Raw genomic sequence first — 22,457 nt, forward strand, 5'->3', positions numbered from 1 at the left:
GAAATGGCCGCCAGCCTCGCAAAGTAGCAAGTTGTCGAGACTAATTCCAAGTTCCCATCGTCCATTAAGATGCTGAGACTTTGGGTGTCTATTTGAGAGGCCGGGCGTACTGACGTATCCACAACTGTGTCTCTTCGGAGCCCGCCTGCAAATTGTTGGAGTTTCCTAACCGCAAACGTAAGGAACAGGGCATCCGTTTGCGATAGAACTGGAAAGCAGAGTTGAGAGAGTCACTTTCGAAAGAATCCGATCCCGCATGAAGAAGAGCACGAGATTCCTAAGCATAACAGTGATCAGTGTAAGTAAAACGAAAACAACACACCCAAGCTGCTGTATTGGCGTGTCCCCAGTAGCAACAAAATAGCTTTTGTGGACGATAGTGGTGGTGTCTAAATGAAGAACACAACGAGAAAGTACATTTCCCCTGGAAGAAAAGATCAAATGTGGATCTATGTTCAGAAAATTGTCACAAACGAAATCTACGCACCCGAGTCAATACGAAGAATGTCCTGCCCGGAAGATAAAAATACTCTCCCAATTAGTTTCTGTTAAGAACACGCAATGTGACACCAGGCATTCAATATTCTAAACTTCGCAAACCTTGATAGCCGCGTTTTCGTATCTCCCAGCCAGCTGCGTTAGCGTGTACATTCTACGTGTATCCCAGGATCCACTAAAAGACGACCAGAAAGAAGAGTGTGAAAAACTTCGAAAGTACATGGTTGACAAAAATAAACAGCGACATTGTACTTTGCCTGGGAATTGTTGGATGAGTATGGCGGTTTCGTCAAGGCCTAGGGAAAATTAGGAGCACCTGATTAGAGGAAAAAAACAAAAGAGAAAACGAAATCTATGCAAACCTGTTCATCGCAGATTTTTTATGCAATCCAATATCATCCCGGGAACTGCTAAACAGTAGCCTTGAAGAAAGCGTTCTCTGCTAATGTTGACGCTCCACTCGGGAATAGACTTCTTCCCTGCTAACGTTGACGCTCCATTCTGGAATAGATTTCTTCCCTGCTTGTCGAGCTCTTCATCAAAGTTAGTCTGTAAAGAGGACAAATATGTCATGGTTCTAAAATGAATAGAAGAATGCTGCGAATGTTTGATAGAGAATAAATACCTAGTCAATCGGGTATGGAGGAAGTAGCGTGATCGCTCCTCCATCTACACAGAAGCGCCATGAATTTGGAAAGAAAATCAGCTGGATTGTTTGCTACTGCCGAAAGATAGCCGATTCGAAGAGATCGCCAGTAGCTCCGCCTTCTTGGACGAGCTCAATGCGAGCTCTGGAAGGATAAAATCAGAGAGAATATGTGACTACATTCCAGCTAAATAAATTTTCCCCACTCTCCACGAGATTCGAGCCTGGGACACATATACATCACCGTCCATCCGTAAAATCAACCGTTAAAGAGACTTTTACTTTTACCGCGGCATCGTGTCGGCATGCCATTGGCTCCTGCTGTTTCGAGGAACCTCGCATTCTTTTTCGTTTGGCCTTCCTTTTAATCTCCAAGTTTTTTAGGTTGTAAGCAATAGGGCAATGGCGACGGTCGCGTTCTTGGCTGCCGCATTGGTATAAATTTGCGATCCACTACTGCGAATCGCCAAGCGCGTCGCCAGTCCTTCCTCTTCTTCGATCTTTCTCTTTGTCGGCGATCTTCGATCTTCCTTTGTCTCGTTGCTGTCCTAAAGGCGCGTGGATTCGATCTATTTCTAGCAGCTCTCCCAGGGATTCTTTCCTATCACTCGCGGCGCCTCGAAGATCATGATGATGAAGCTGCCAAAGATCTTGCGGCCCAAGCGATCGTCGTCCGGCTTTGATTCCTCCTCGTCGTCGCTTGGTAGTCCCTCTTCCGCCACTCCATCTCCCAAAATCTCTCCCAAAATCTCCTCCAAGAAGCAAGCATCTCCATCCAGGAGTGAAAATCTCCCCAAGAGCGCCGAAATTTCTCTCGGATCGTCGCCCAGGAGCGCTTCCTCCTCCCTCTCGCGTGGAAATGTCATCAAGGCGGAGCTAGAGGCTGTCTTCCGGCTCTTCGATGCGAACGGCGATGGGAGAATCTCAGTGTCCGAGCTTGGCGCCGTGCTCAAGTGCCTGGCCATGGGCAACGATCCTCCCCCCACCGAGGAGGAGCTCCACAAGATGGTCGAGGAGGTGGACGCCGACGGCGATGGATTCATCAGCCTGGACGAGTTCCTCCACTTCCACGCGCAATCCACCGCCAGCGTCGCGGAACTAAAGGCCGCGTTCTACGTCTTCGATCTGGATCGCAATGGTTTCATCTCCGCGGACGAGCTCCACAGGGTGTTGGTCGGTTTGGGCGAGGTGAATCTCACCATGGAGGATTGTGGGCGGATGATCAGGGGCGTGGACTCGAATGGCGATGGCCGCGTCGATTTCGAGGAGTTTAAGCTCATGATGGCCAGTGCATGATCATCGATCGATCGTTCGCTCCTGCAGTGCCCAGTGATCGATCGCTCCCTCCTCTCTCAGTTTTTCCAAGTTCTTGGGCAAATTTGTACATAGCAAGGAAGAACAAATCTCAGCCTCCAAAAAATTTGTGATGAAACACCCGTTTTGTTTGCTTCGCTTAGGCAGAATCGTTAAATTTTTTTTGTTTTCTATACTCGAAGAAAGTAATATTGGTGGTAGCATGGAAATGCTTTTTAAAATTCTTTCCTATACTCGAAAAGTAATATTAAGCAAAAATTCTTTCCTTCGGATTACAAGATGCTTTTCTAGTTTGGAAGATTCTCATAAAAAGTTGTGATCATGCAACACTCTTTGTGTATGTAATTAAAAACTTTTTTTACCCATTCTTTGATTCTTTGATTAGTCATTGGCTTGTTTTCTAAAGTTGGTGGCCGTTGAAAATTTGTATTTGTAATATTCCATTTATGCCATTTGTATTTGGAGGAAGACTCCAAACTCCTTTTCTCCTTTTTTCTGCGCAATAAAAAGAAAAGGAGGTCTACGTGTTCATCAGTGTCTGCTTTTTAACTCTACGTATTTGATACGATCCGGAGAGATGGGGCTTCTGAGAAGTAGCCCATGATTCGTTTCCGATAAACTCACAACTCTTGTTTGGAGGATCGCGTTGTCTCGCGCTTGGCACTTTTGCGTGTTCGGCAACTTCTTTAACGCTTAATCGATGGAGGGATGTTTTGGATTCCTTGCAATTCGCCAAAGCTGGTTGTGGCTAGTTCCTGGAAAAACAAAGCACAAACAAACAAACAGAGAACAGTGCTAGACGTCAGTCTCCAATCCAAAACGCGTTGCTGCGAAATCGACGCTACTCCAAACTCTGATAGCTGCACTGCACGCTTTGGTGTTTGAGTAGCTTAAAATACACTCGCGATGGTGCTAGTGCTTGTAGCATTCGATTTCTGGGCCTCTACAATGTGGTCAAGATGGATTTTGACAGGAGGCCACTGAAATCGTTGAGCATGCTTTTCGAGGGATGATGAACACGCTTCCGACATTGCTTGTCTGCAAAGACCACTGAATTAGTTTTATAAACATTTCTAAACATCGGCTAATTACTAATAAAAAGCATGTCTTAACATTACTATTGGATATTCTGGAATATCTTTTATCACCTAAATGGTTCCATGGATTCAGTATGGCGACGATCGCTTGTGCTTCCCTTTGACAGACAGTAAGCTGGACTTGGGGGAATCCCTATCTTCTGTTCGTGGGGGAACAATCATATATGCAGATGGCAAATCTGTTGAGAACATTGACGAGATTCGTAAATGGGAGGGTGGAGAAGATCGGGATGGGAAGTTCCGAAATACTGCCCTTCTTCTTGCAGGTATGCGCTCAATTTTATTTCTTTTCTCTCTTTTTTCTAGTTTCGTTCGAGTCTAGCGATTTTTCTTTCTTCTCAGCGAGCTTTTTTCTCGGGTGTTGAGCACCGGCGGCCAATGGCAAGCTCTATTTGCTCGATTTTCGACTAAGTTCTCTCTCGCTTTGCAGTCAGCGGCATCACGGGTGCTGAGCTGAGGGATGCCCTCGCTGAGATCCATAACGAGATTCGAGAAATGAAAAAGGACCCTGATCGCACCAGAAGCGCTTCACGAATTACTCGTAGAGATCTTCATGCCCGTGGTGGTTTACGAAGACCTCACCGGCAACAACGCAAGCGAAGACGTCGTCGATGGACTTGTAGGCGATGACAGGCTTTGGAACGAGCTTCACGGGTGCCAGCAAACGGAGCCGAGAAGGTGGGCGATGGAAGATCGGATTCGTTGGAAGGATGCAAATGGCCACACCATCGACAAGATGTTCGAGAACGGGCCTTTCCCGGTTTCATGCCGGAACAATCAGCTGGCTTACTGGCCAGGGGGCATTGCTAGGAGTGGATCTGAAGGGGTGGAGTTCTACGTGTGGGGTGATGTTTCTTTGGTTCTTTGTTCCCTTTCGTTCAGCCGTCAAAAGGGTGGAGCGGCCATGAGCTTGGAAGAAGATCGTATTGTTCTTGTGCAAGTTCTTCTGCAAAGTATGGACGAGGTGAAGCGTTTCACGCAAATGGTGCTCCCACCCAAGGATGCTGCTAGTTACAGGGAAGTAACGGTTCAAGGCATTGAGCCTCCCTGGAAGAGCGGCCTGGCGAGAACAACGAACTAGCTCTCATCTGGAGAATGGGCCTACGCGGTCGCAGCTACTTCTCTGGAGGTTGGGTCCTCGACTTCTAGCAAACGAGAAAGATGTTGCGAACTTGGCTGATCTTGAGTGCTTCGATTTGTATGAACGATTAAAATCAATCACCTGCTCCAAGTTAGCCAACAGAAGTTTAAAGAACTTTATTGACTTTTCTTGACTAGCTCAAAGTCAATAGCCAAACTTGAAGACTTTCTTTGACCTTTAATTAACCCTAGTTTTTACTTTACACTAAAAAGCATATCCTTTTAGGATTCGAATAAATGATTTGGCATTATCCTAGGGAATCGCCTTTCGGGGCTTGCTTTGCGCGACCAGCCAAGCCTGGACACGTCACTGGGCGCATTACAGTCCAAGCGGACATTCCATTTTCCACGCGCCTCCAATCCCCTGGCACATAAATCACGTATAAAAGGCGAGCGTTTCACAAAGCCTAGGAAAAGAGAAGAGAAGATGGCCGTGGAAGAGAGCAAAATAGATCGTCACGCCACTGCCGATGGAGGTGAGATGATAGCTGCCAATGATGTTAGCCACAATGATCGAGAGGCTAAAGATGGAGAGGGGCGAAAGAGAGGTAAGGGAAAGGTCGTGGTGGTGGCCATGGATGGAAGTAACTTGAGCACGCAAGCGCTTCACTGGGTCTTGGAGAATTTGGTCTTTCGCAAAGCCGAGAGGGATGAGGATTCGGACGAGATCGTTCTCTTCCACACCCAGCAAGTTCCTCCAGCGAACTGTAATCTCGGTAAGTTGATTGCTAGAAGATGAGAAAAACTTTCCTGTTTGCTCTTTGATGGATAAGCTTGCTTTGGACAGGGATCACGACCCAGGAGATGATCGATGCGATCAAAATGCAAGAGGAGGAGGCCGCGGTGGAAGTCCTGGAAAGTGGGAAGACGCTCTGCGAAGAACACAAGGTAGAAGCTAGCAAGCAAAAAGAAACTTCGATTACTTACGCTTTCTTCCTTCGTCCCAAGGTGAAAGTCAGGACGATTGTAAAGTCTGGAGACCCCCGAGATCACATCTGCGAGATTGTTGAAAAGGAACAAGCGAATGTTCTCGTCATGGGGAACAACGGGCATGGAACGCTCAAGAGGTTTGTGCTCATCTTCTTCTTGTTTCAACTTCATACCAAGCTGATGAAATTGATGGAAAACCATAGGCTTCTTCTCGGGAGCACCTCAGACCACTGCGTTCACCGTGTGAAATGTCACGTAATCATCGCAAAGGATTTACGGTAAAGGAGTTACTTGCCACTCACTACAAGCACCCAAAAACCTTGACGTACCGAGTTATTGAGTCTGCCGTTATGTAAATGTCTTCGTTGCCGCTTTCATGTATCTCTGTCGATGTTTCTGAGCCCATGTTTATAATTTCTCACTGTAAAAAAATAAAAAATTAACTGAAGAAAGAAAAGCTTGTCATACCCATGAAAGAAGTTACATTTTCACAAGAAGTCCCCTGAGATGCACGGTCACAGTAGCGTCTCTAGAAGTTTAAAGCACGGGCCGCTTTACATTACCTTCAGCTCCAATCCTTGGCCATGTCTGCAAAATCCTTTCATCTGTGACAAACAGAAAAGAAAAAATGAACTCCGAGGCCCAACTTTCCATGTCCAAGGATGTGTTCCTTTCTACAGCACGAGGACCGCAACTATAGAAACAGCACTCCAGCCTTGCCCCAGCTTTCAGCATGTATGAAGCACTGTAGCCACCTTCAACTGGTTCGTTTGGACCCGCAAGATCTGGAATAACACCTTGCTGTCACTGGAATACGTAGCCAGCACCTGTGTGTCGTTTACGATTGTAAAAATTTTCATCAGAGGGATCTGGCACTACAAACACCGACAGAACAATACATACCTTTTGTGGATTTCTTTATGGTCGCTTTCATCGCTTCCTGTTAATGTTTCCGAGCTCATGTTGCACATTGAACCGAATACATATCACTAAATAAAAATCTGGGAACACCTTGAGCTTACTACCAAACAAACAGTTTGTCACAAGATACATACCGAGAGAGTCCAATGTTTTTCAGTATGCTATTCCAAGAAGTTAAAAAAAAAATTCGCCATCTTTTACAAGCAGTCCCCCTGAAAAGCACTTTTCAGTACTGTCTCGGGAAAAGTAAGTCAACTCTGACACAGAAAAACAAATCTGACGCAAACGAAAACTCCAAAATTGAAGAAACTTACCTGAGAATGAGGAACAAAAACGTGGTGCAAGCGCTGGGCGTGTTAACATTTGCCACGGCCGCGAAATCAAGCTCCACGACTAAAGTACGATCGTCAAGTCTGCACTTTGTGTAGCACCCCTCCTCAAGCCACTCCTATGTCACGCTCCGAGAATCAAACACTGCCACCCTGCTCCCCAGAACCGCAAACGTAAGATTTCCATGCGCACAGCACTTGCGAAAGTCCCAGTAGCAAAAGTCACCCTCTAAAGTTGCCACCTCTTTCCATGTCCAAGGGTGATTTTCTCTGTCCAGTACCGCGACGGCAGCTTTAGAATTACGTGTGAACAGCACTCCAACCTCGCCCCCCAGCTTCAAGCATGTATAAATCAATGTAGAAGTCACCTTCACCTCGCTGGAAGACATCTTTCTCCCCGTCCCACGCATATACCCATTTGGATCCGCTAAACTCCGCCACATCTTCGATCTCTAGCAGCACGAGTGCGGAGTGCTCCGAGAAGTAACCGAGACCGTACTGCAACCCTCCAATGAACACCGTGTTGAGAGACGCCGGGTAGCGAGTAAGTGTCCAAATACCCAGCCTTGAGTCAAACAGTTACGGGGAGAGCCAGATCGGGAAGAATTGCTTGCCGTCACTGACATACGTCGCCAGCACCTGTGTGCACTTGTCGATAAAACTGTCGATAGGAGGGACCTGGACCCATTGCTGCGTCAGTGGATTCCCCACCAGGAAATGCTTCTTGTTGACGAAGATCTTCCTCCGGTCGCATAAGACGAGGCCGCGTGAGAAAGGTATGGCACAGAACATTTGGGTGCAAACCGAGACTCCCAAGAATCCGGCAGCTCTTTTATGACGGGTTCATTTCTGCAAAACAGCGAAGTTGTTGTTTCAAGGAAAGGAACGAGTATAAAAAGTATCACCGAGGCCAGCTGGAAGGTGATATCGCAAGTACCGAGTAGGTTCATCAAGTCGGTGGTGCAGTAACAACACGATTTTGGATTGAGAGTGACCATTTTGTCTCCACAGGAGCCTGAAACTCGGATCATCCAGCATGCGAGCCCAGTGCTTGCATACCAGCTTGGACCGTGCTACCCATTGCAGACCGCTGGAATTGAGAAGCAGAAATCTAGTTAGCTCTAAACCTTAAGTCAGATATAAGCTTTTACTCTGGGATTTGGTTGTTGTAGCTCGTCGAATTGTGATGCCTCGAGGCTCTGCATGCATTGGTGAGAGAGCTCTCAAGTTCGTCAGCTCTACCAGCATCGACCAGAGTTGGATTTCTACACTGCTACTTTCATCGTCTTCGTCATAGCTTAGCTCGAACTATCCTCCAGTTCCAAGCTTCGTTCCACCAAAGTACCTGGATTTCCAATTAGCTTTTGTTCTGTCGTTTGGAAAAACGATGATAGGTACCTCGTGACAATGATCATAACTCCATCCACACCAGAATTTTCTCTGGCAGCATCTTCCTGCCGTCCCTCCAGGCTCTCCACCATCGCTAACACGATAGCGTTCTTTGATCTAAGCTGGAAGAAAATGAAACATTCAAGCAAGGAAACGAAGAAGGCGAAATAAATGAACCACATTGTAAGCCCAGCACTCGTGAGTTGCCCGTGGATCCAAGACCTTGCAAACAAAAGAATGAGCTGAGATCGCGATTTTCTTCTTTGCAAAACTAGACCTGGGAGAGAAATGCCAATGCGCCTTGTTCATCGTCCACTGTCCAGAGCGGCCGTGGCGATGAACTTACTTCCTTTCATCTCGCACTGCGAAGAAAACCTGCTGTATATGCCGATGCTGCGCCATCGCTCCAAGATTTCGCTCCTCTCTGGCGACTGAAATGCACGCCAGCGCCGCCGTCCTTCCATCGATCGGCGATCTAGCACCAGCTAGAAAAACCCTAGACGAGGAATCCAAGCCCAAGCGCGAGTGCCTTTCGAAAATTGCGGTGCTATAGAATCTTGACACACTCGTGGCGCAATCCTCACCGTCAGTTCATCCACTGTTCCCGCTCTCTCTCTCTCTCTCGGTAAGTCGGCAATGTCAACATCAAAGCAGGTTTGATCTTCCCAATTCCATGCATTCTCTCTCTCTCTCTAGGAAGTTCTCGCTACATGTAGCTCCTGGGACTTTGGAGTGTCTTGAAATATACGTACTCATTTGATCATTTTTATCGGCTAGCTCTCACTGTTCTTCTTCTTTTCTGCCTATTTCTTTCAAGAGAAGCTGGCCAGAAAGACGAATTTTCTTGTACAAATCATCGGGAAAAGAAGAAATGGAGACTAGTTCTCATTGATTATCTCAAGAGAAATACGGAAATATAATAAGCTTAAGTGAAAAACCTTTTACAAAATTTTAAGCTCATCTGATTCTCAAACCTTCTTGCAGCCCCAGGAACATCTTCAGTATCAAGTTTGAATAGCTCATCCGCCTTCAGGTCAACATATTCTGACGCAGGAACTATGGTGTTGCAGTTGGAGCAGCTGGATACCTGGACTATCGTCGATGGTGCCTCCATTTACATTGAGAGTCCGGGACCAATTCTCCAGTGCGTTTCCGACGTGAAATCCAATCACCATGAGTTTGCGAAACAGGGAATCTACGTGTATATGGAGCCCTGGACGCTGCAGGATTTTGATGACAGCGGCAAGGCAGTTGGCTTGAACATCACGGATATGCAAGATCGATATCCCTACTGCGGAGGAGTTCCCAGATACATCTTTTACTCAAACACGAGCAGACTCAAGAGCCTCATCAACGATGCTTTTGCGAATGTTAGCAACGTCTCCGAGTTATTGAAGAATCCTGATAGCGAGTTTTCCAACAAGATTTTACATTATAGATCATCTCAGCGTCCACAAGAAATAGATATAAGGGTGGAAATTAAAAGATGTTTAATAAAACTCCCTTTACCCAAAACTTTAAACACACATTTCATCCCTTAAGCTTGTAAAAAAGGACATATTTTAGGTTTTCACTTGTTGTCCTTTCAGCAGAGAAGCCAGCAGCGATGCCAAACAAAAGCAGCAAGGTGTACAAGGAGCTCCATCTTCTCCAGAACTACCCACTGTTTTGGTCCTCATCCTCCCAGCAGAGTGGCCTCCAGTTTGGAAGCGTGGATGAGTTGAAATCGTACTTGAAAAAGCAGCACCCGACCTGTATGAAGTGCAATCGCGCTGAGTGTAGCAACTTCGACTACTTCAACAACGACAACATTGGCCAGCCAAGGTATCGCTGCAGTCAGTGCAATAAAAAATTCACTTATGGCGGAAAAACAAGACCAACCTACATGAAGCGGCCAAGATCGAGCAGCAGTCAGGAAGTTGACATGGGACATGAGAACAAGAAGCTCAAGTGCGCTCCAGTTGAAGACGAGACGAGCAAGGGTTCGCTGGTCCACGAAAGTCAAGCGAAGCAGAGTGGTCAACAGGCCGATAAAGCTGGGGCGGTGATCTGGGTGGGGGACATGGAAGATTTTGACATGGATGACTTGGAGGTGGCTAGAATCATGGCACTGGTCGAGGAGAATGAAGTCTCAAACGAGGAGGAACACATCCCTCTTGTGTTCCCTGAGGTGGCAGAAATTGTAGTGAGTGACGAAGAGATGACTGAAATTCTGTCGTCAAATCTTGAGGATGTGGATGATGAGGAGATGCTAAATCTCGTGCTTGAGGAGGTTTTGGAGCATCCAGAACACAAGGAGGGCTTTGCGGAAATTCAAATTGGCAATGGGGAAACGAGCCAAATCCTCCAAAAGAATGTGGACAATGAGGATCTTGTGCTTGAGGGGGATTCTCAGGAGGAGAAGGCAGAGGCAATGGAGGGGGACATTTATTTTGCTCTCGAGCTTGAACAGGATCTCCAGGCCGAAGAAGATAAGCGAAAGGAGGAATCCATGATGCTCTGGAAGATTGAATTGGAGAAAGCTAAATGGAGTGGTATGTTTAATTTCAAAACAAATCGGCAGATTGAATCAACAATCAAATGAACACAATCAGGATAGAAAAAGAAAAACAAATACTTCCATGTTTGGTGTAAAATTTATTAATAGTATTAGATCGAAGTACCACTTTTTTTGAATTAAAGATGATGTTCACAACAAGAATTTTCCACTGGTCCTGAAATCGGGAAGCAGTCTTATTGGCCTGGGCATGTATCAAGACCTTGTTTCCAGATTTAAGATGTGACAGCGGCAAGATCGGGTCCTTGGCCTTCTTTTCCGCCATGGTTACCATTTTCTTGCATAATTACTGCTCGGTTTTCCTTGTCAGTGCTATGAACGTCGGCCTTGCCCTCATCTTGCTTTGGAGATATGGCCATCTCGTCTGTCTCAGCCTGAGGCCTCTCAACACTGCGACAGCGAATGCGGAATCGTTGCTCCAAGAGCTTGAAAGGCCGAGAATGCGGAATCGTTGCTCCAAGAGAAAGTAGCTATTCGGGCCGAGAAAGTAATCCAAAGACTGCGACAGCGAATGCGGAATCGTTGCTCCAAGAACTTGAAAGGCCGAGAATGCGGAATCGTTGCTCCAAGAGAAAGTAGCTATTCGGGCCTCTTCTGCTCGATCCAGGACAATTCTCCCTGCTCCGTTTACTATTTTCCTTGCCGCTGCACCATACATCCACTGCTGCTTACCAGCATCTATTACAAAAAGCTTGCCAGTAAAAGCATATAAGAAAAGCCAACCTGCATGTTCTTTGAATGAAGAATCGCACAGTGCGTTTGCAAGTTCAGGAATTGTAGCCTCAGCTACAACTTCAACTGTTCGTAAGCCCGCTTTGTATAAACATCTAGCTCGCGCAGCCTGTGAAAACATAAAACAAAGGTAAAACAATCCAAGAGCTTGCACTTCCTAGTGGCGAAACTTCAGTATTATGGAACAAAGGTCGACCATACATACCTGAACAAGCTTGGACAATATAAGAGCCACAAAAAAGCGTCTGTACACACGCAAGTTTTGATTCGCCTCGCTAGCCTTCTCACTACCTTTTAGACTCCTTTTACGGCCCTGCATTGGTGCTCCATGAGCCATGCGCATCACGGATGCCTCGGTCACCCCAACTCTAGCAACTGCCTGTAAAATGCGAAAGCATTACAATGTCTATTTCTAGCTTTCGTCTATAAGAACCTGATCGACATAGGTCAATTCGACAAATCTTTGATAGTGAACTCCCCAGTCCGGTTCAAGCTCCATGTGAATAGGAGTAACCTCGTAAACAAGGTGCAAATCCGACGCTAAAACAAAACTATCACGGGCTTTAGCAAGATCCTCAAAGACAACCTGCATCCACATAATTAAAATTCGTCATTGCCAGCAAAAACGAGCGAGAACGTACCAAGAATTCTTCCGGGCTGAGCGAACTGCCAAACGCTGCTTTTCCTAATGGACTTATTTTTGTAGACCTGTAACTCCTGATCCCACTCTATGAGTCGCTTGTGGCACAGAAAAGAATCTTGAGCAGACTTCACGACGTCATCAAAAGGCTGTGTAGAGTTGAGAAGGGTGCAGAGCGGTTCACATCCTGTGCCCACCTCCAAAACGAGCTCTCATCATTCCATTCTTTTCCTCGGCGAGACATGACCGCAACGGTTGACAACCTTCTCTCCGAGTGAGTTCGCTTTGTGATGGTACGAACTGCAAGTGAAGTATCTGGAGGTAGCGTTTTACTCCCGTGAGTCCCAAAATATCCACGGACACAACATGTTCCAAGCCTCCTCAAGCCACTCCCATCGACAGAACCGCAAACGTAAGGCTTCCATGCGTACAGCACTTGCGAAAGTCCCAGCTGTGAAAGTTGCCCTCTAAAGTTGCCACCTCTTTCCACGTCCATGGTTGTTTTTCTCTGTCCAGCACCGCGACCACAGCTTTAGAATCATGTATCCCACAGCATGTCGAAGAGCTATCCACAGCACTCCACTAAACTCCATTTGGATCCGCTAAACTCCGCCACATCTTCGATCTGGAGCAGCACAAGTGCGGAGTGGTGCGAGAAGTAACTGAGATAGTACTGATGAACACCGTGTTGAGAGACGTCAGGCAAACCGTTTGGTAGCGAGGAAGTGTCCTAATACCCAGCCTCGAGTCAAACACGTACGGGGAAAGCGAGATCCGGAAGAATTGCTTGCCGTCACTGACATACGTCGCCAGCACCTGTGTGCACTTGTCGATAAAACTGTCGATAGACCCATTGCTGCGTCAGTGGATTCCCCACCAGGAAATGCTTCTTGTTGACGAAGATCTTCCTCCGGTCGCATAAGACGAGGCCGCGTGAGAAAGGTATGGCACAGAACATTCGGGTGCAAACCGAGACTCCCAAGAATCCGGCAGCTCTTTTATGACGGGTTCATTTCTGCAAAACAGCGAAGTTGTTGTTTCAAGGAAAGGAACGAGTATAAAAAGTATCACCAAGGCCAGCTGGAAGATGATATCGCAAGTACCGAGTAGGTTCATCAAGTCGGTGGTGCAGTAACAACACGATTTTGGTTTGAGAGTGACCATTTTGTCTCCACAGGAGCCTGAAACTCGGATCATCCAGCATGCGAGCCCAGTGCTTGCATACCAGCTTGGACCATGCTACGTCTGCGGCTAGTAGCCAGGAGAGTAAATGTGTCTGAAGCTCCAGCGGTAAGCTTCAGCAGGAAGAATTAAAAGGAGAAGCAGAAATCCAGTTAGCTCTAAAGCTTAAGTTAAAGGAGAGAAAAATAACCTTTTCCTCTAGGAGTTGGTTGTTGTAGCTCGTTGAATTGTGATGCCTCCTCTGCATGCATTGGTGAGAGAGCTTTCAAGTTCGTCAGCTCTACCAGCATCGAGCGAGAGTTGGATTTCTACACTGCTACTTTCATCATCTTCGTCATAGCTTTCTTTAATGTTCTCGGTTCCGTGAAGCTGAAGCTGGATTCATCGCCCATCAAGTCAGAAAGAACAAAACTAATAACACCAAAGCTTACAAGAGGGTACACAGCTCCAAGATGATCAAACCCAAACTTGAGAACCAGGGAGATCTACACACTCGATGCAAGTCAGGAGACAACACCAAACTACATAAGAAAACCTTTGCTTTGACAATGTGCGTCGGTGCGTCTTTGAGGCAGTCAGCAGCGATTCCTCCATAAGCTCGAACGAGTCCTCCAGTTCCAAGCTTCGTTCCACCAAAGTACCTGGATTTCCAATTAGCCTTTGTTCTTTCGTTTGGAAAAACGATGATAGGTACCTCGTGACAACGACCATAACTCCATCCACACCAGAATTTTCTATGGCAGCATAGATTGGCCGTCCTGCCGTTCCTCCAGGCTCTCCATCATCGCTAAAACGATAGCGTTCTTTGATCTAAGCTGGAAGAAAATGAAACATTCAAGCAAGGAAACGAAGAAGGCGAAATAAATGAACCACATTGTAAGCCCAGCACTCGTGAGTTGCCCGTGGATCCAAGACCTTGCAAACAAAAGAATGAGCTGAGATCGCGATTTTCTTCTTTGCAAAACTAGACCTGGGAGAGAAATGCCAATGCGCCTTGTTCATCGTCCACTGTCCAGAGCGGCCGTGGCGATGAACTTACTTCCTTTCATCTCGCACTGCGAAGAAAACCTGCTGTATATGCCGATGCTGCGCCATCGCTCCAAGATTTCGCTCCTCTCTGGCGACTGAAATGCATATACATTGGCGCCAGCGCCGCCGTCCTTCCATCGATCGGCGACCTAGCACCAGCTAGAAAAACCCTAGACGAGGAATCCAAGCCCAAGCGCGAGTGCCTTTCGAAAATTGCGGTGCTATAGAATCTTGACACACTCGTGGCGCAATCCTCACCGTCAGTTCATCCACTGTTCCCGCTCTCTCTCTCTCTCTCGGTAAGTCGGCAATGTCAACATCAAAGCAGGTTTGATCTTCCCAATTCCATGCATTCTCTCTCTCTCTCTCTCTAGGAAGTTCTCGCTACATGTAGCTCCTGGGATTTTGGAGTGTCTTGAAATATACGTACTCATTTGATCATTTTTATCGGCTAGCTCTCACTGTTCTTCTTCTTTTCTGCCTATTTCTTTCAAGAGAAGCTGGCCAGAAAGACGAATTTTCTTGTACAAATCATCGGGAAAAGAAGAAATGGAGACTAGCTCTCATTGATTATCTCAAGAGAAATACGGAAATATAATAAGCTTAAGTGAAAAACCTTTTACAAAATTTTAAGCTCATCTGATTCTCAAACCTTCTTGCAGCCCCAGGAACATCTTCAGTGTCAAGTTTGAATAGCTCATCCTCCTTCAGGTCAACATATTCTGACGCAGGAACTATGGTGTTGCAGTTGGAGCAGCTGGATACCTGGACTATCGTCGATGGTGCCTCCACTTACATTGAGAGTCCGGGACCAATTCTCCAGTGCGTTTCCGACGTGAAATCCAATCACCATGAGTTTGCGAAACAGGGAATCTACGTGTATATGGAGCCCTGGACGCTGCAGGATTGTGATGACGGCGCCAAGGCAGTTGGCTTGAACACCATGGATATGCGAGATCGATATCCCTACTGCGGAGGAGTTCCCGAGTAGACTCAAGAGCCTCATCAACAACACTTTTGCGAATGTTAGCAACGTCTCCAAGTTATTGAAGAATCCTGATAGCGAGTTTTCCAACAAGATTTTACATTATAGGTCAGTTCTTTGCTTTTTCTTCTTTCGAATACATGCTCTTCTTTTGCAGGTCTCAGCGTCCACAAGAAATGGAGGCATCTAGATAAAAGGGTGGAAAGTAAAAGAGGTTTAATAAAACTCCCTTTACCCAAAACTTTACACACACATTTCATCCCTTAAGCTTGTAAAAAAGGAAATATTTTAGGTTTTCACTTGTCCTTTCAGCAGAGAAGCCAGCAGCAATGCCAAACAAAAGCAGCAAGGTGTACAAGGAGCTCCATCTTCTCCAGAACTACCCACTGTTTTGGTCTTCGTCCTCCCAGCACAGTAGCCTCCAGTTTGGAAGCGTGGATGAGCTGAAATCGTACCTGAAACAGCAGCACCCGACCTGTATGAAGTGCAATCGTGGTGAGTGCAGCAACTTCGACTACTTTAACAACGACAACATTGGCCAGCCAAGGTATCGCTGCAGTCAGTGCAAGGAAAAATTCACTTATGGTGGAAAAACAAGACCAACCTACATGAAGCGGCCCAGATCAAGCAGCACTGAGGAAGTTGGCATGGCACATGAGAACAAGAAGCTCAAGCGCGCTCCAGTTGAAGATGAGACGAAGAAGGGTTTGCTGGTCCACGAAAGTCAAGCGAAGCAGAGTGGTCAACAGGCCGATAAAGCTGGGGCGGTGATCAGGGTGGAGGACAAGGAAGAGTTTGACATGGATGACCTGGAGGTGGCTAGAATCATGGCACTGGTCGAGGAGAATGAAGTCCCAAACGAGGAGGAACACATCCCTCTTGTGTTCCCTGAAGTGGCAGAAATTGTAGTGAGTGATGAAGAGATGACTGAAATTCTGTCGTCAAATCTTGAGGATGTGGATGATGAGGAGATGCTAAATCTCGTGCTTGAGGAGGTTTTGGAGCGGCCAAAACACGAGGAGGGCTTGGCGGAAATTCAAATTGGCAATGGGGAAACGAGCCAAATCCTCCAAAAGAATGTGGACAATGAGGATCTTGTGCTTGAGGGGGATTCTCAGGAGGAGCAGGCAGAGGCAATGGAGGGGGACATTTGTTTTGCTCTCGAGCTTGAACAGGATCTCCAGGCCGAAGAAGATAAGCGAAAGGAGGAATCCATGATGCTCTGGAAGATTGAATTGGAGAAAGCTAAATGGAGTGATATTTTTAATTTTAAAACTAATCGGCAGGGTAGTATTCTTGGTTGATTGAATCAACAACAAAATCAACACAATCAGGATAGAAAAAAAAAACAAATACTCCCATGTTTGGTGTAAAATTTATTAATAGTATTAGATCGAAGTACCACTTTTTTGAATTAAAGATGATGTTCACAACAAGAATTTTTCACTGGTCCTGAAATCGATCAAAACCTTGTTTCCAGATCTGATGTGACAGCGGCAAGATCGGGTCCTTGGCCTTCTTTTCCGCAATGCTCCAAACGCATTGGGGCCATGGTTACCATTTTCTTGCATAATTACTGCTCGGTTTTCCTTGTCAGTGCTATGAACGTCGGCCTTGCTCTCGTCCTGCTTTGGAGATCGAGGCCATCGAGGCCTCTCAACTCTGGCATATAAAGACTGCGACAGCGAATGGGGAATCGTTGCTCCAAGAGCTTGAAAGGCCGAGAAAGCAGCTATGCGCGTCTCTTCTGCTCGATCCAGGACAATTCTCCCTGCTCCGTTGCAGCATACATCCATACCAGCATCTATCACAACAAGCTTGCGAGTAAAAGCATTCGGTATATAAGAGAAACAAACCTACATGTCCTTTGAATGAAGAATCGCACAGTGCGTTTGTAAATTCAGGAATTGTAGCCTCAGCTACAGCTTCAACTGTTCGTAAGCCCGCTTTGTATAAACACCTAGCTCGTGCAGCCTGTGAAAACATAAAAGAAAGGTAAAACAATCAAAGAAAGAGCTTGCACAGTGCCCCTCGGCACCTTGAACGTACTGCAGACGTCCATTAGCGGCACTTCCTAGTGGCGAAACTTCAGTATTATGGAACAAAGGTCGACCATACATACCTGAACAAGCTTGGACAATATAAGAGCCACAAAAAAGCGTCTGTACACACGCAAGTTTTGATTCGCCTCGCTAGCCTTCTCACTAGCTTTTAGACTCCTTTTACAGCCCTGCATTGGTGCTCCATGAGCCATGCGCATCAGGGATGCCTCGGTCACCCCAACTGTAGCAACTGCCTGTAAAATGCGAAAGCATTACAATGTCTATTTCTAGCTTTCGTCTATAAGAACCTGATCCACATAGGACAATTCGACAAATCTTTGACAGTAAACTCCCCAGTCCGGTTCAAGCTCCATGTGTATAGGAGTAACCTCGTAAACAAGGTGCAAATCCGACGCTAAAACAAAACTATCACGGGCTTTAGCAAGATCCTCAAAGACAACCTGCATCCACATAATTAAAATTCGTCATTGCCAGCAAAAACGAGCGAGAACGTACCAAGAATTCTTCCGGGCTGAGCGAACTGCCAAACGCTGCTTTTCCTAATGGAGTTATTTTTGTAGACCTGTAACTCCTGATCCCACTCTATCAGTCGCTTGTGGCACAGAAAAGAATCTTGAGCAGACTTCACGACGTCATCAAAAGGCTGTGTAGAGTTGAGAAGGGTGCAGAGCGGTTGACATCCTATGCCCACCTCCAAAACGAGCTCTCATCATTCCATTCTTTTCCTCGGCGAGACATGACCGCAACGGTTGACAACCTTCTTTCAGAATGGGAAGCTCCTCACTTTTACAGATTAATATCTGGAAAACCAACATTCGGCAAATTTCAGAATACATAAACGAGACAAGTCTTACACTCTCGCCATGCGTGTCTATCCCTGCTCTTCTTGCTCTTCCAGCCATTTGCCTGTATCTCGTCGGGCAGTGGTTTCGCAGGCATGACGACTTGAACAAAACAAAAGCACAGAATGGCCTTACTAACCACCTAGACAACAAAGAGCACAAACTGAAATCAGTAAGAGCTATGAAAGGTCTTTGTCAAAACACAAAAGTAACCTCATGGCATGGATGGACGATGTGATCTGGATCCTTGCCGCTAAGTTCAGAGCCTGCTTTTAGAGCACGAACAGTATTCATACTAGTATCGTAAATGACTTCAATGTGTTCATCTAAAGGAACCGGGCGAGGCGAAAGTTAGTCTCATAAAATGCAGCCTGCAAATTATCATCAAGGTCTGTAAGACTTGAATAAAAGATTGCAATACCTGAAGCCATGATGCAACGGCTGCTACATTAGGCATCGTTGCACTCATTCCTATAATTTGCAAGCTCGTGGGGCCGTCGTGTTGCTGCTTTCATAGTCACCTTTACCGGCCGCATATCGTAGCTTAGTTCTAGCAAATAACCTCTCTCTTTATCTCCAACCTGCACTAGACTGTTATAAGAAAGATATTGGGATGTCAGTATACATACCATATGAAGCTCATCTATAACTACGACTGCTAGTTGGGACAGCTGCCCGTCCGAGTGAGTTCGCTTTTTGATGGTACGAACTGCAAGTGAAGTATCTTGAGGTAGCGTTTTACTCCCGTGAGTCCCAAAATATCCACGGACACAACATGTTCCAAGCCTCCTCAAGCCACTCCCATCGACAGAACCGCAAACGTAAGGCTTCCATGCGTACAGCACTTGCGAAAGTCCCAGCTGTGAATGTTGCCCTCTAAAGTTGCCACCTCTTTCCACGTCCATGGTTGTTTTTCTCTGTCCAGCACCGCGACCACAGCTTTAGAATCATGTATCCCACAGCATGTCGAAGAGCTATCCACAGCACTCCACTAAACTCCATTTGGATCCGCTAAACTCCGCCACATCTTCGATCTGGAGCAGCACAAGTGCGGAGTGGTGCGAGAAGTAACTGAGATAGTACTGATGAACACCGTGTTGAGAGACGTCAGGCAAACCGTTTGGTAGCGAGGAAGTGTCCTAATACCCAGCCTCGAGTCAAACACGTACGGGGAAAGCGAGATCCGGAAGAATTGCTTGCCGTCACTGACATACGTCGCCAGCGCCTGTGTGCAGTTGTCGAAAAAACTGTCGATAGGATGGACCTGGACCCATTGCTGCGTCAGTGGATTCCCCACCAGGAAATGCTTCTTGTTGACGAAGATCTTCCTCCGGTCGCATAAGACGAGGCCGCCGTGAGAAAGGTATGGCACAGAAGCTTCGGGTGCAAACCGAGATTCCCAAGAATCCGGCAGCTCTTTTATGACTGGTTCATTTCTGCAAAAGAGCGAAGTTGTTATTTCAAGAAAAGGAACGAGTATAAAAAAGTATCACCGAGGCCAGCTCGAAGATGATATCGCAAGTACCGAGTAGGTTCATCAAGTCGGTGGTGCAGTAACAACACGGTTTTTGTTTGAGAGTGACCATTTTGTCTCCACAGGAACCTGAAACTCGGATCATCCAGCATGCGAGCCCAGTGCTTGCATACCAGCTTGGACCGTGCTACCCATTGCAGACCGCTGGAATTGAGAAGCAGAAATCTAGTTAGCTCTAAACCTTAAGTCAGATATAAGCTTTTACTCTGGGATTTGGTTGTTGTAGCTCGTCGAATTGTGATGCCTCGGGGCTCTGCATGCATTGGTGAGAGAGCTCTCAAGTTCGTCAGCTCTACCAGCATCGACCAGAGTTGGATTTCTACACTGCTACTTTCATCGTCTTCGTCATAGCTTAGCTCGAGCTATCCTCCAGTTCCAAGCTTCGTTCCACCAAAGTACCTGGATTTCCAATTAGCTTTTGTTCTTTCGTTTGGAAAAACGATGATAGGTACCTCGTGACAACGATCATAACTCCATCCACACCAGAATTTTCTCTGGCAGCATCTTCCTGCCGTCCCTCCAGGCTCTCCACCATCGCTAACACGATAGCGTTCTTTGATCCAAGCTGGAAGAAAATGAAACATTCAAGCAAGGAAACGAAGAAGGCGAAACAAATGAACCACCTTGTAAGCCCAGCACTCGTGAGTTGCCCGTGGATCCAAGACCTTGCAAACAAAAGAATGAGCTGAGATCGCGATTTTCTTCTTTGCAAAACTAGACCTGGGAGAGAAATGCCAATGCGCCTTGTTCATCGTCCACTGTCCAGAGCGGCCGTGGCGATGAACTTACTTCCTTTCATCTCGCACTGCGAAGAAAACCTGCTGTATATGCCGATGCTGCGCCATCGCTCCAAGATTTCGCTCCTCTCTGGCGACTGAAATGCATATACATTGGCGCCAGCGCCGCCGTCCTTCCATCGATCGGCGATCTAGCACCAGCTAGAAAAACCCTAGACGAGGAATCCAAGCCCAAGCGCGAGTGCCTTTCGAAAATTGCGGTGCTATAGAATCTTGACACACTCGTGGCGCAATCCTCACCGTCAGTTCATCCACTGTTCCCGCTCTCTCTCTCTCTCTCGGTAAGTCGGCAATGTCAACATCAAAGCAGGTTTGATCTTCCCAATTCCATGCATTCTCTCTCTCTCTCTCTAGGAAGTTCTCGCTACATGTAGCTCCTGGGATTTTGGAGTGTCTTGAAATATACGTACTCATTTGATCATTTTTATCGGCTAGCTCTCACTGTTCTTCTTCTTTTCTGCCTATTTCTTTCAAGAGAAGCTGGCCAGAAAGACGAATTTTCTTGTACAAATCATCGGGAAAAGAAGAAATGGAGACTAGTTCTCATTGATTATCTCAAGAGAAATACGGAAATATAATAAGCTTAAGTGAAAAACCTTTTACAAAATTTTAAGCTCATCTCATTCTCAAACCTTCTTGCAGCCCCAGGAACATCTTCAGTGTCAAGTTTGAATAGCTCATCCGCCTTCAGGTCAACATATTCTGACGCGGGAACTATGGTGTTGCAGTTGGAGCAGCTGGATACCTGGACTATCGCCGATGGTGCCTCCATTTACATTGAGAGTCCGGGACCAATTCTCCAGTGCGTTTCCGACGTGAAATCCAATCACCATGAGTTTGCGAAACAGGGAATCTACGTGTATATGGAGCCCTGGACGCTGCAGGATTTTGATGACAGCGGCAAGGCAGTTGGCTTGAACATCACGGATATGCGAGATCGATATCCCTACTGCGGAGGAGTTCCCAGATACATCTTTTACTCGGACACGAGCAGACTCAAGAGCCTCATCAACGATGCTTTTGCGAATGTTAGCAACGTCTGCGAGTTATTGAAGAATCCTGATAGCGAGTTTTCCAACAAGATTTTACATTATAGATCAGTTCTTTGCTTTTTCTTCTTTCAATACATGCTCTTCTTTTGCACGTCTCAGCGTCCACAAGAAATAGATATAAGGGTGGAAATTAAAAGATGTTTAATAAAACTCCCTTTACCCAAAACTTTAAACACACATTTCATCCCTTAAGCTTGTAAAAAAGGACATATTTTAGGTTTTCACTTGTTGTCCTTTCAGCAGAGAAGCCAGCAGCGATGCCAAACAAAAGCAGCAAGGTGTACAAGGAGCTCCATCTTCTCCAGAACTACCCACTGTTTTGGTCTTCGTCCTCCCAGCAGACTAGCCTTCAGTTTGGAAGTGTGGATGAGTTGAAATCGTACCTGAAAAAGCAGCACCCGACCTGTATGAAGTGCAATCGCGGTGAGTGCGGCAACTTCGATTACTTCAACAACGACAACATTGGCCAGCCAAGGTATCGCTGCAGTCAGTGCAATAAAAAATTCACTTATGGCGGAAAAACAAGACCAACCTACATGAAGCGGCCAAGATCGAGCAGCAATGAGGAAGTTGGCATGGCACATGAGAACAAGAAGCTCAAGCGCGCTCCAGTTGAAGACGAGATGAGCAAGGGTTCGCTGGTCCACGAAAGTCAAGCGAAGCAGAGTGGTCAACAGGCCGATAAAGCTGGGGCGGTGATCCGGGTGGGGGACATGGAAGATTTTGACATGGATGACTTGGAGGTGGCTAGAATCATGGCACTGGTCGAGGAGAATGAAG

General features: G+C 46.5%; 5 protein-coding genes and 1 long non-coding RNA gene across 13 annotated transcripts; 2 read left to right on the forward strand and 4 right to left on the reverse strand.

Moving 5' to 3' along the window:
* Nucleotides 1-1,539: 1,539 nt before the first annotated feature.
* Nucleotides 1,540-2,723, forward strand: LOC9643244 (probable calcium-binding protein CML10). The gene has a single exon (XM_002962589.3). It carries the CDS (start codon nucleotides 1,772-1,774, stop codon nucleotides 2,438-2,440), a length of 669 nt encoding a protein of 222 aa, XP_002962635.2. The 5' UTR covers nucleotides 1,540-1,771; the 3' UTR covers nucleotides 2,441-2,723.
* Nucleotides 2,724-3,659: 936 nt separating this feature from the next.
* On the forward strand, nucleotides 3,660-4,763 carry LOC9661360. Of its 2 annotated transcripts, none has more exons than XR_002990726.1 (2): nucleotides 3,660-3,821; nucleotides 3,898-3,931. XR_002990726.1 is itself a non-coding variant. In XM_024662792.1 (2 exons), the coding sequence occupies exon 2, from the start codon at nucleotides 4,109-4,111 to the stop codon at nucleotides 4,634-4,636; it is 528 nt and encodes a 175-aa protein (XP_024518560.1). In that variant the 5' UTR covers nucleotides 3,660-3,821; nucleotides 3,986-4,108; the 3' UTR covers nucleotides 4,637-4,763. The 2 variants fall into 2 exon arrangements, 1 of the variants encoding a protein (XP_024518560.1); XM_024662792.1 differs by lacking the exon at nucleotides 3,898-3,931 and adding an exon at nucleotides 3,986-4,763.
* A 152-nt stretch (nucleotides 4,764-4,915) lies between these two features.
* Nucleotides 4,916-8,798, reverse strand: LOC9661362. Of its 6 annotated transcripts, XR_002990862.1 has the most exons (13): nucleotides 8,542-8,798; nucleotides 8,445-8,486; nucleotides 8,274-8,386; nucleotides 8,027-8,220; nucleotides 7,781-7,965; nucleotides 6,861-7,724; nucleotides 6,681-6,758; nucleotides 6,529-6,626; nucleotides 6,189-6,452; nucleotides 6,094-6,127; nucleotides 5,955-6,046; nucleotides 5,623-5,855; nucleotides 4,916-5,567 (listed from the first exon to the last, which is right to left on the reverse strand). It is a non-coding gene; the product is annotated as an uncharacterized LOC9661362 (long non-coding RNA). The 6 variants fall into 6 exon arrangements; XR_002990857.1 differs by having other exon boundaries at nucleotides 6,094-6,452; nucleotides 8,274-8,381; XR_002990858.1 differs by having other exon boundaries at nucleotides 6,094-6,452; nucleotides 7,813-7,965.
* A 2,088-nt stretch (nucleotides 8,799-10,886) lies between these two features.
* On the reverse strand, nucleotides 10,887-12,055 carry LOC112342165. Its single transcript, XM_024663557.1, has 2 exons — nucleotides 11,759-12,055; nucleotides 10,887-11,662 (listed from the first exon to the last, which is right to left on the reverse strand). Exons 1-2 carry the CDS (start codon nucleotides 11,894-11,896, stop codon nucleotides 11,108-11,110), a joined length of 693 nt encoding a protein of 230 aa, XP_024519325.1. The 5' UTR covers nucleotides 11,897-12,055; the 3' UTR covers nucleotides 10,887-11,107.
* A 276-nt stretch (nucleotides 12,056-12,331) lies between these two features.
* LOC9643245 (IMPACT family member in pol 5'region) lies at nucleotides 12,332-15,105 on the reverse strand. Its single transcript, XM_024660908.1, has 10 exons — nucleotides 15,057-15,105; nucleotides 14,867-14,904; nucleotides 14,346-14,417; nucleotides 14,249-14,290; nucleotides 14,070-14,185; nucleotides 13,911-14,016; nucleotides 13,807-13,860; nucleotides 13,566-13,750; nucleotides 13,265-13,488; nucleotides 12,332-13,208 (listed from the first exon to the last, which is right to left on the reverse strand). The coding sequence occupies exons 1-8, from the start codon at nucleotides 15,103-15,105 to the stop codon at nucleotides 13,574-13,576; spliced, it is 654 nt and encodes a 217-aa protein (XP_024516676.1). The 3' UTR covers nucleotides 12,332-13,208; nucleotides 13,265-13,488; nucleotides 13,566-13,573.
* A 1,672-nt stretch (nucleotides 15,106-16,777) lies between these two features.
* LOC9643246 (helicase and polymerase-containing protein TEBICHI) lies at nucleotides 16,778-20,150 on the reverse strand. Of its 2 annotated transcripts, none has more exons than XM_024663548.1 (12): nucleotides 20,034-20,150; nucleotides 19,820-19,972; nucleotides 18,924-19,730; nucleotides 18,716-18,875; nucleotides 18,508-18,665; nucleotides 18,307-18,436; nucleotides 17,948-18,252; nucleotides 17,740-17,892; nucleotides 17,512-17,685; nucleotides 17,428-17,463; nucleotides 17,246-17,363; nucleotides 16,778-17,193 (listed from the first exon to the last, which is right to left on the reverse strand). In XM_024663548.1, the coding sequence occupies exons 8-12, from the start codon at nucleotides 17,803-17,805 to the stop codon at nucleotides 16,817-16,819; spliced, it is 771 nt and encodes a 256-aa protein (XP_024519316.1). In that variant the 5' UTR covers nucleotides 17,806-17,892; nucleotides 17,948-18,252; nucleotides 18,307-18,436; nucleotides 18,508-18,665; nucleotides 18,716-18,875; nucleotides 18,924-19,730; nucleotides 19,820-19,972; nucleotides 20,034-20,150; the 3' UTR covers nucleotides 16,778-16,816. The 2 variants fall into 2 exon arrangements, with proteins under 2 accessions (XP_024519316.1, XP_024519308.1); XM_024663540.1 differs by having other exon boundaries at nucleotides 19,788-19,972.
* Nucleotides 20,151-22,457: the final 2,307 nt, after the last annotated feature.

The sequence above is a fragment of the Selaginella moellendorffii genome, unplaced genomic scaffold (genome assembly GCF_000143415.4).
Source record: "Selaginella moellendorffii unplaced genomic scaffold, v1.0 SELMOscaffold_2, whole genome shotgun sequence".
Classification (NCBI taxonomy): Eukaryota; Viridiplantae; Streptophyta; class Lycopodiopsida; order Selaginellales; family Selaginellaceae; genus Selaginella; species Selaginella moellendorffii.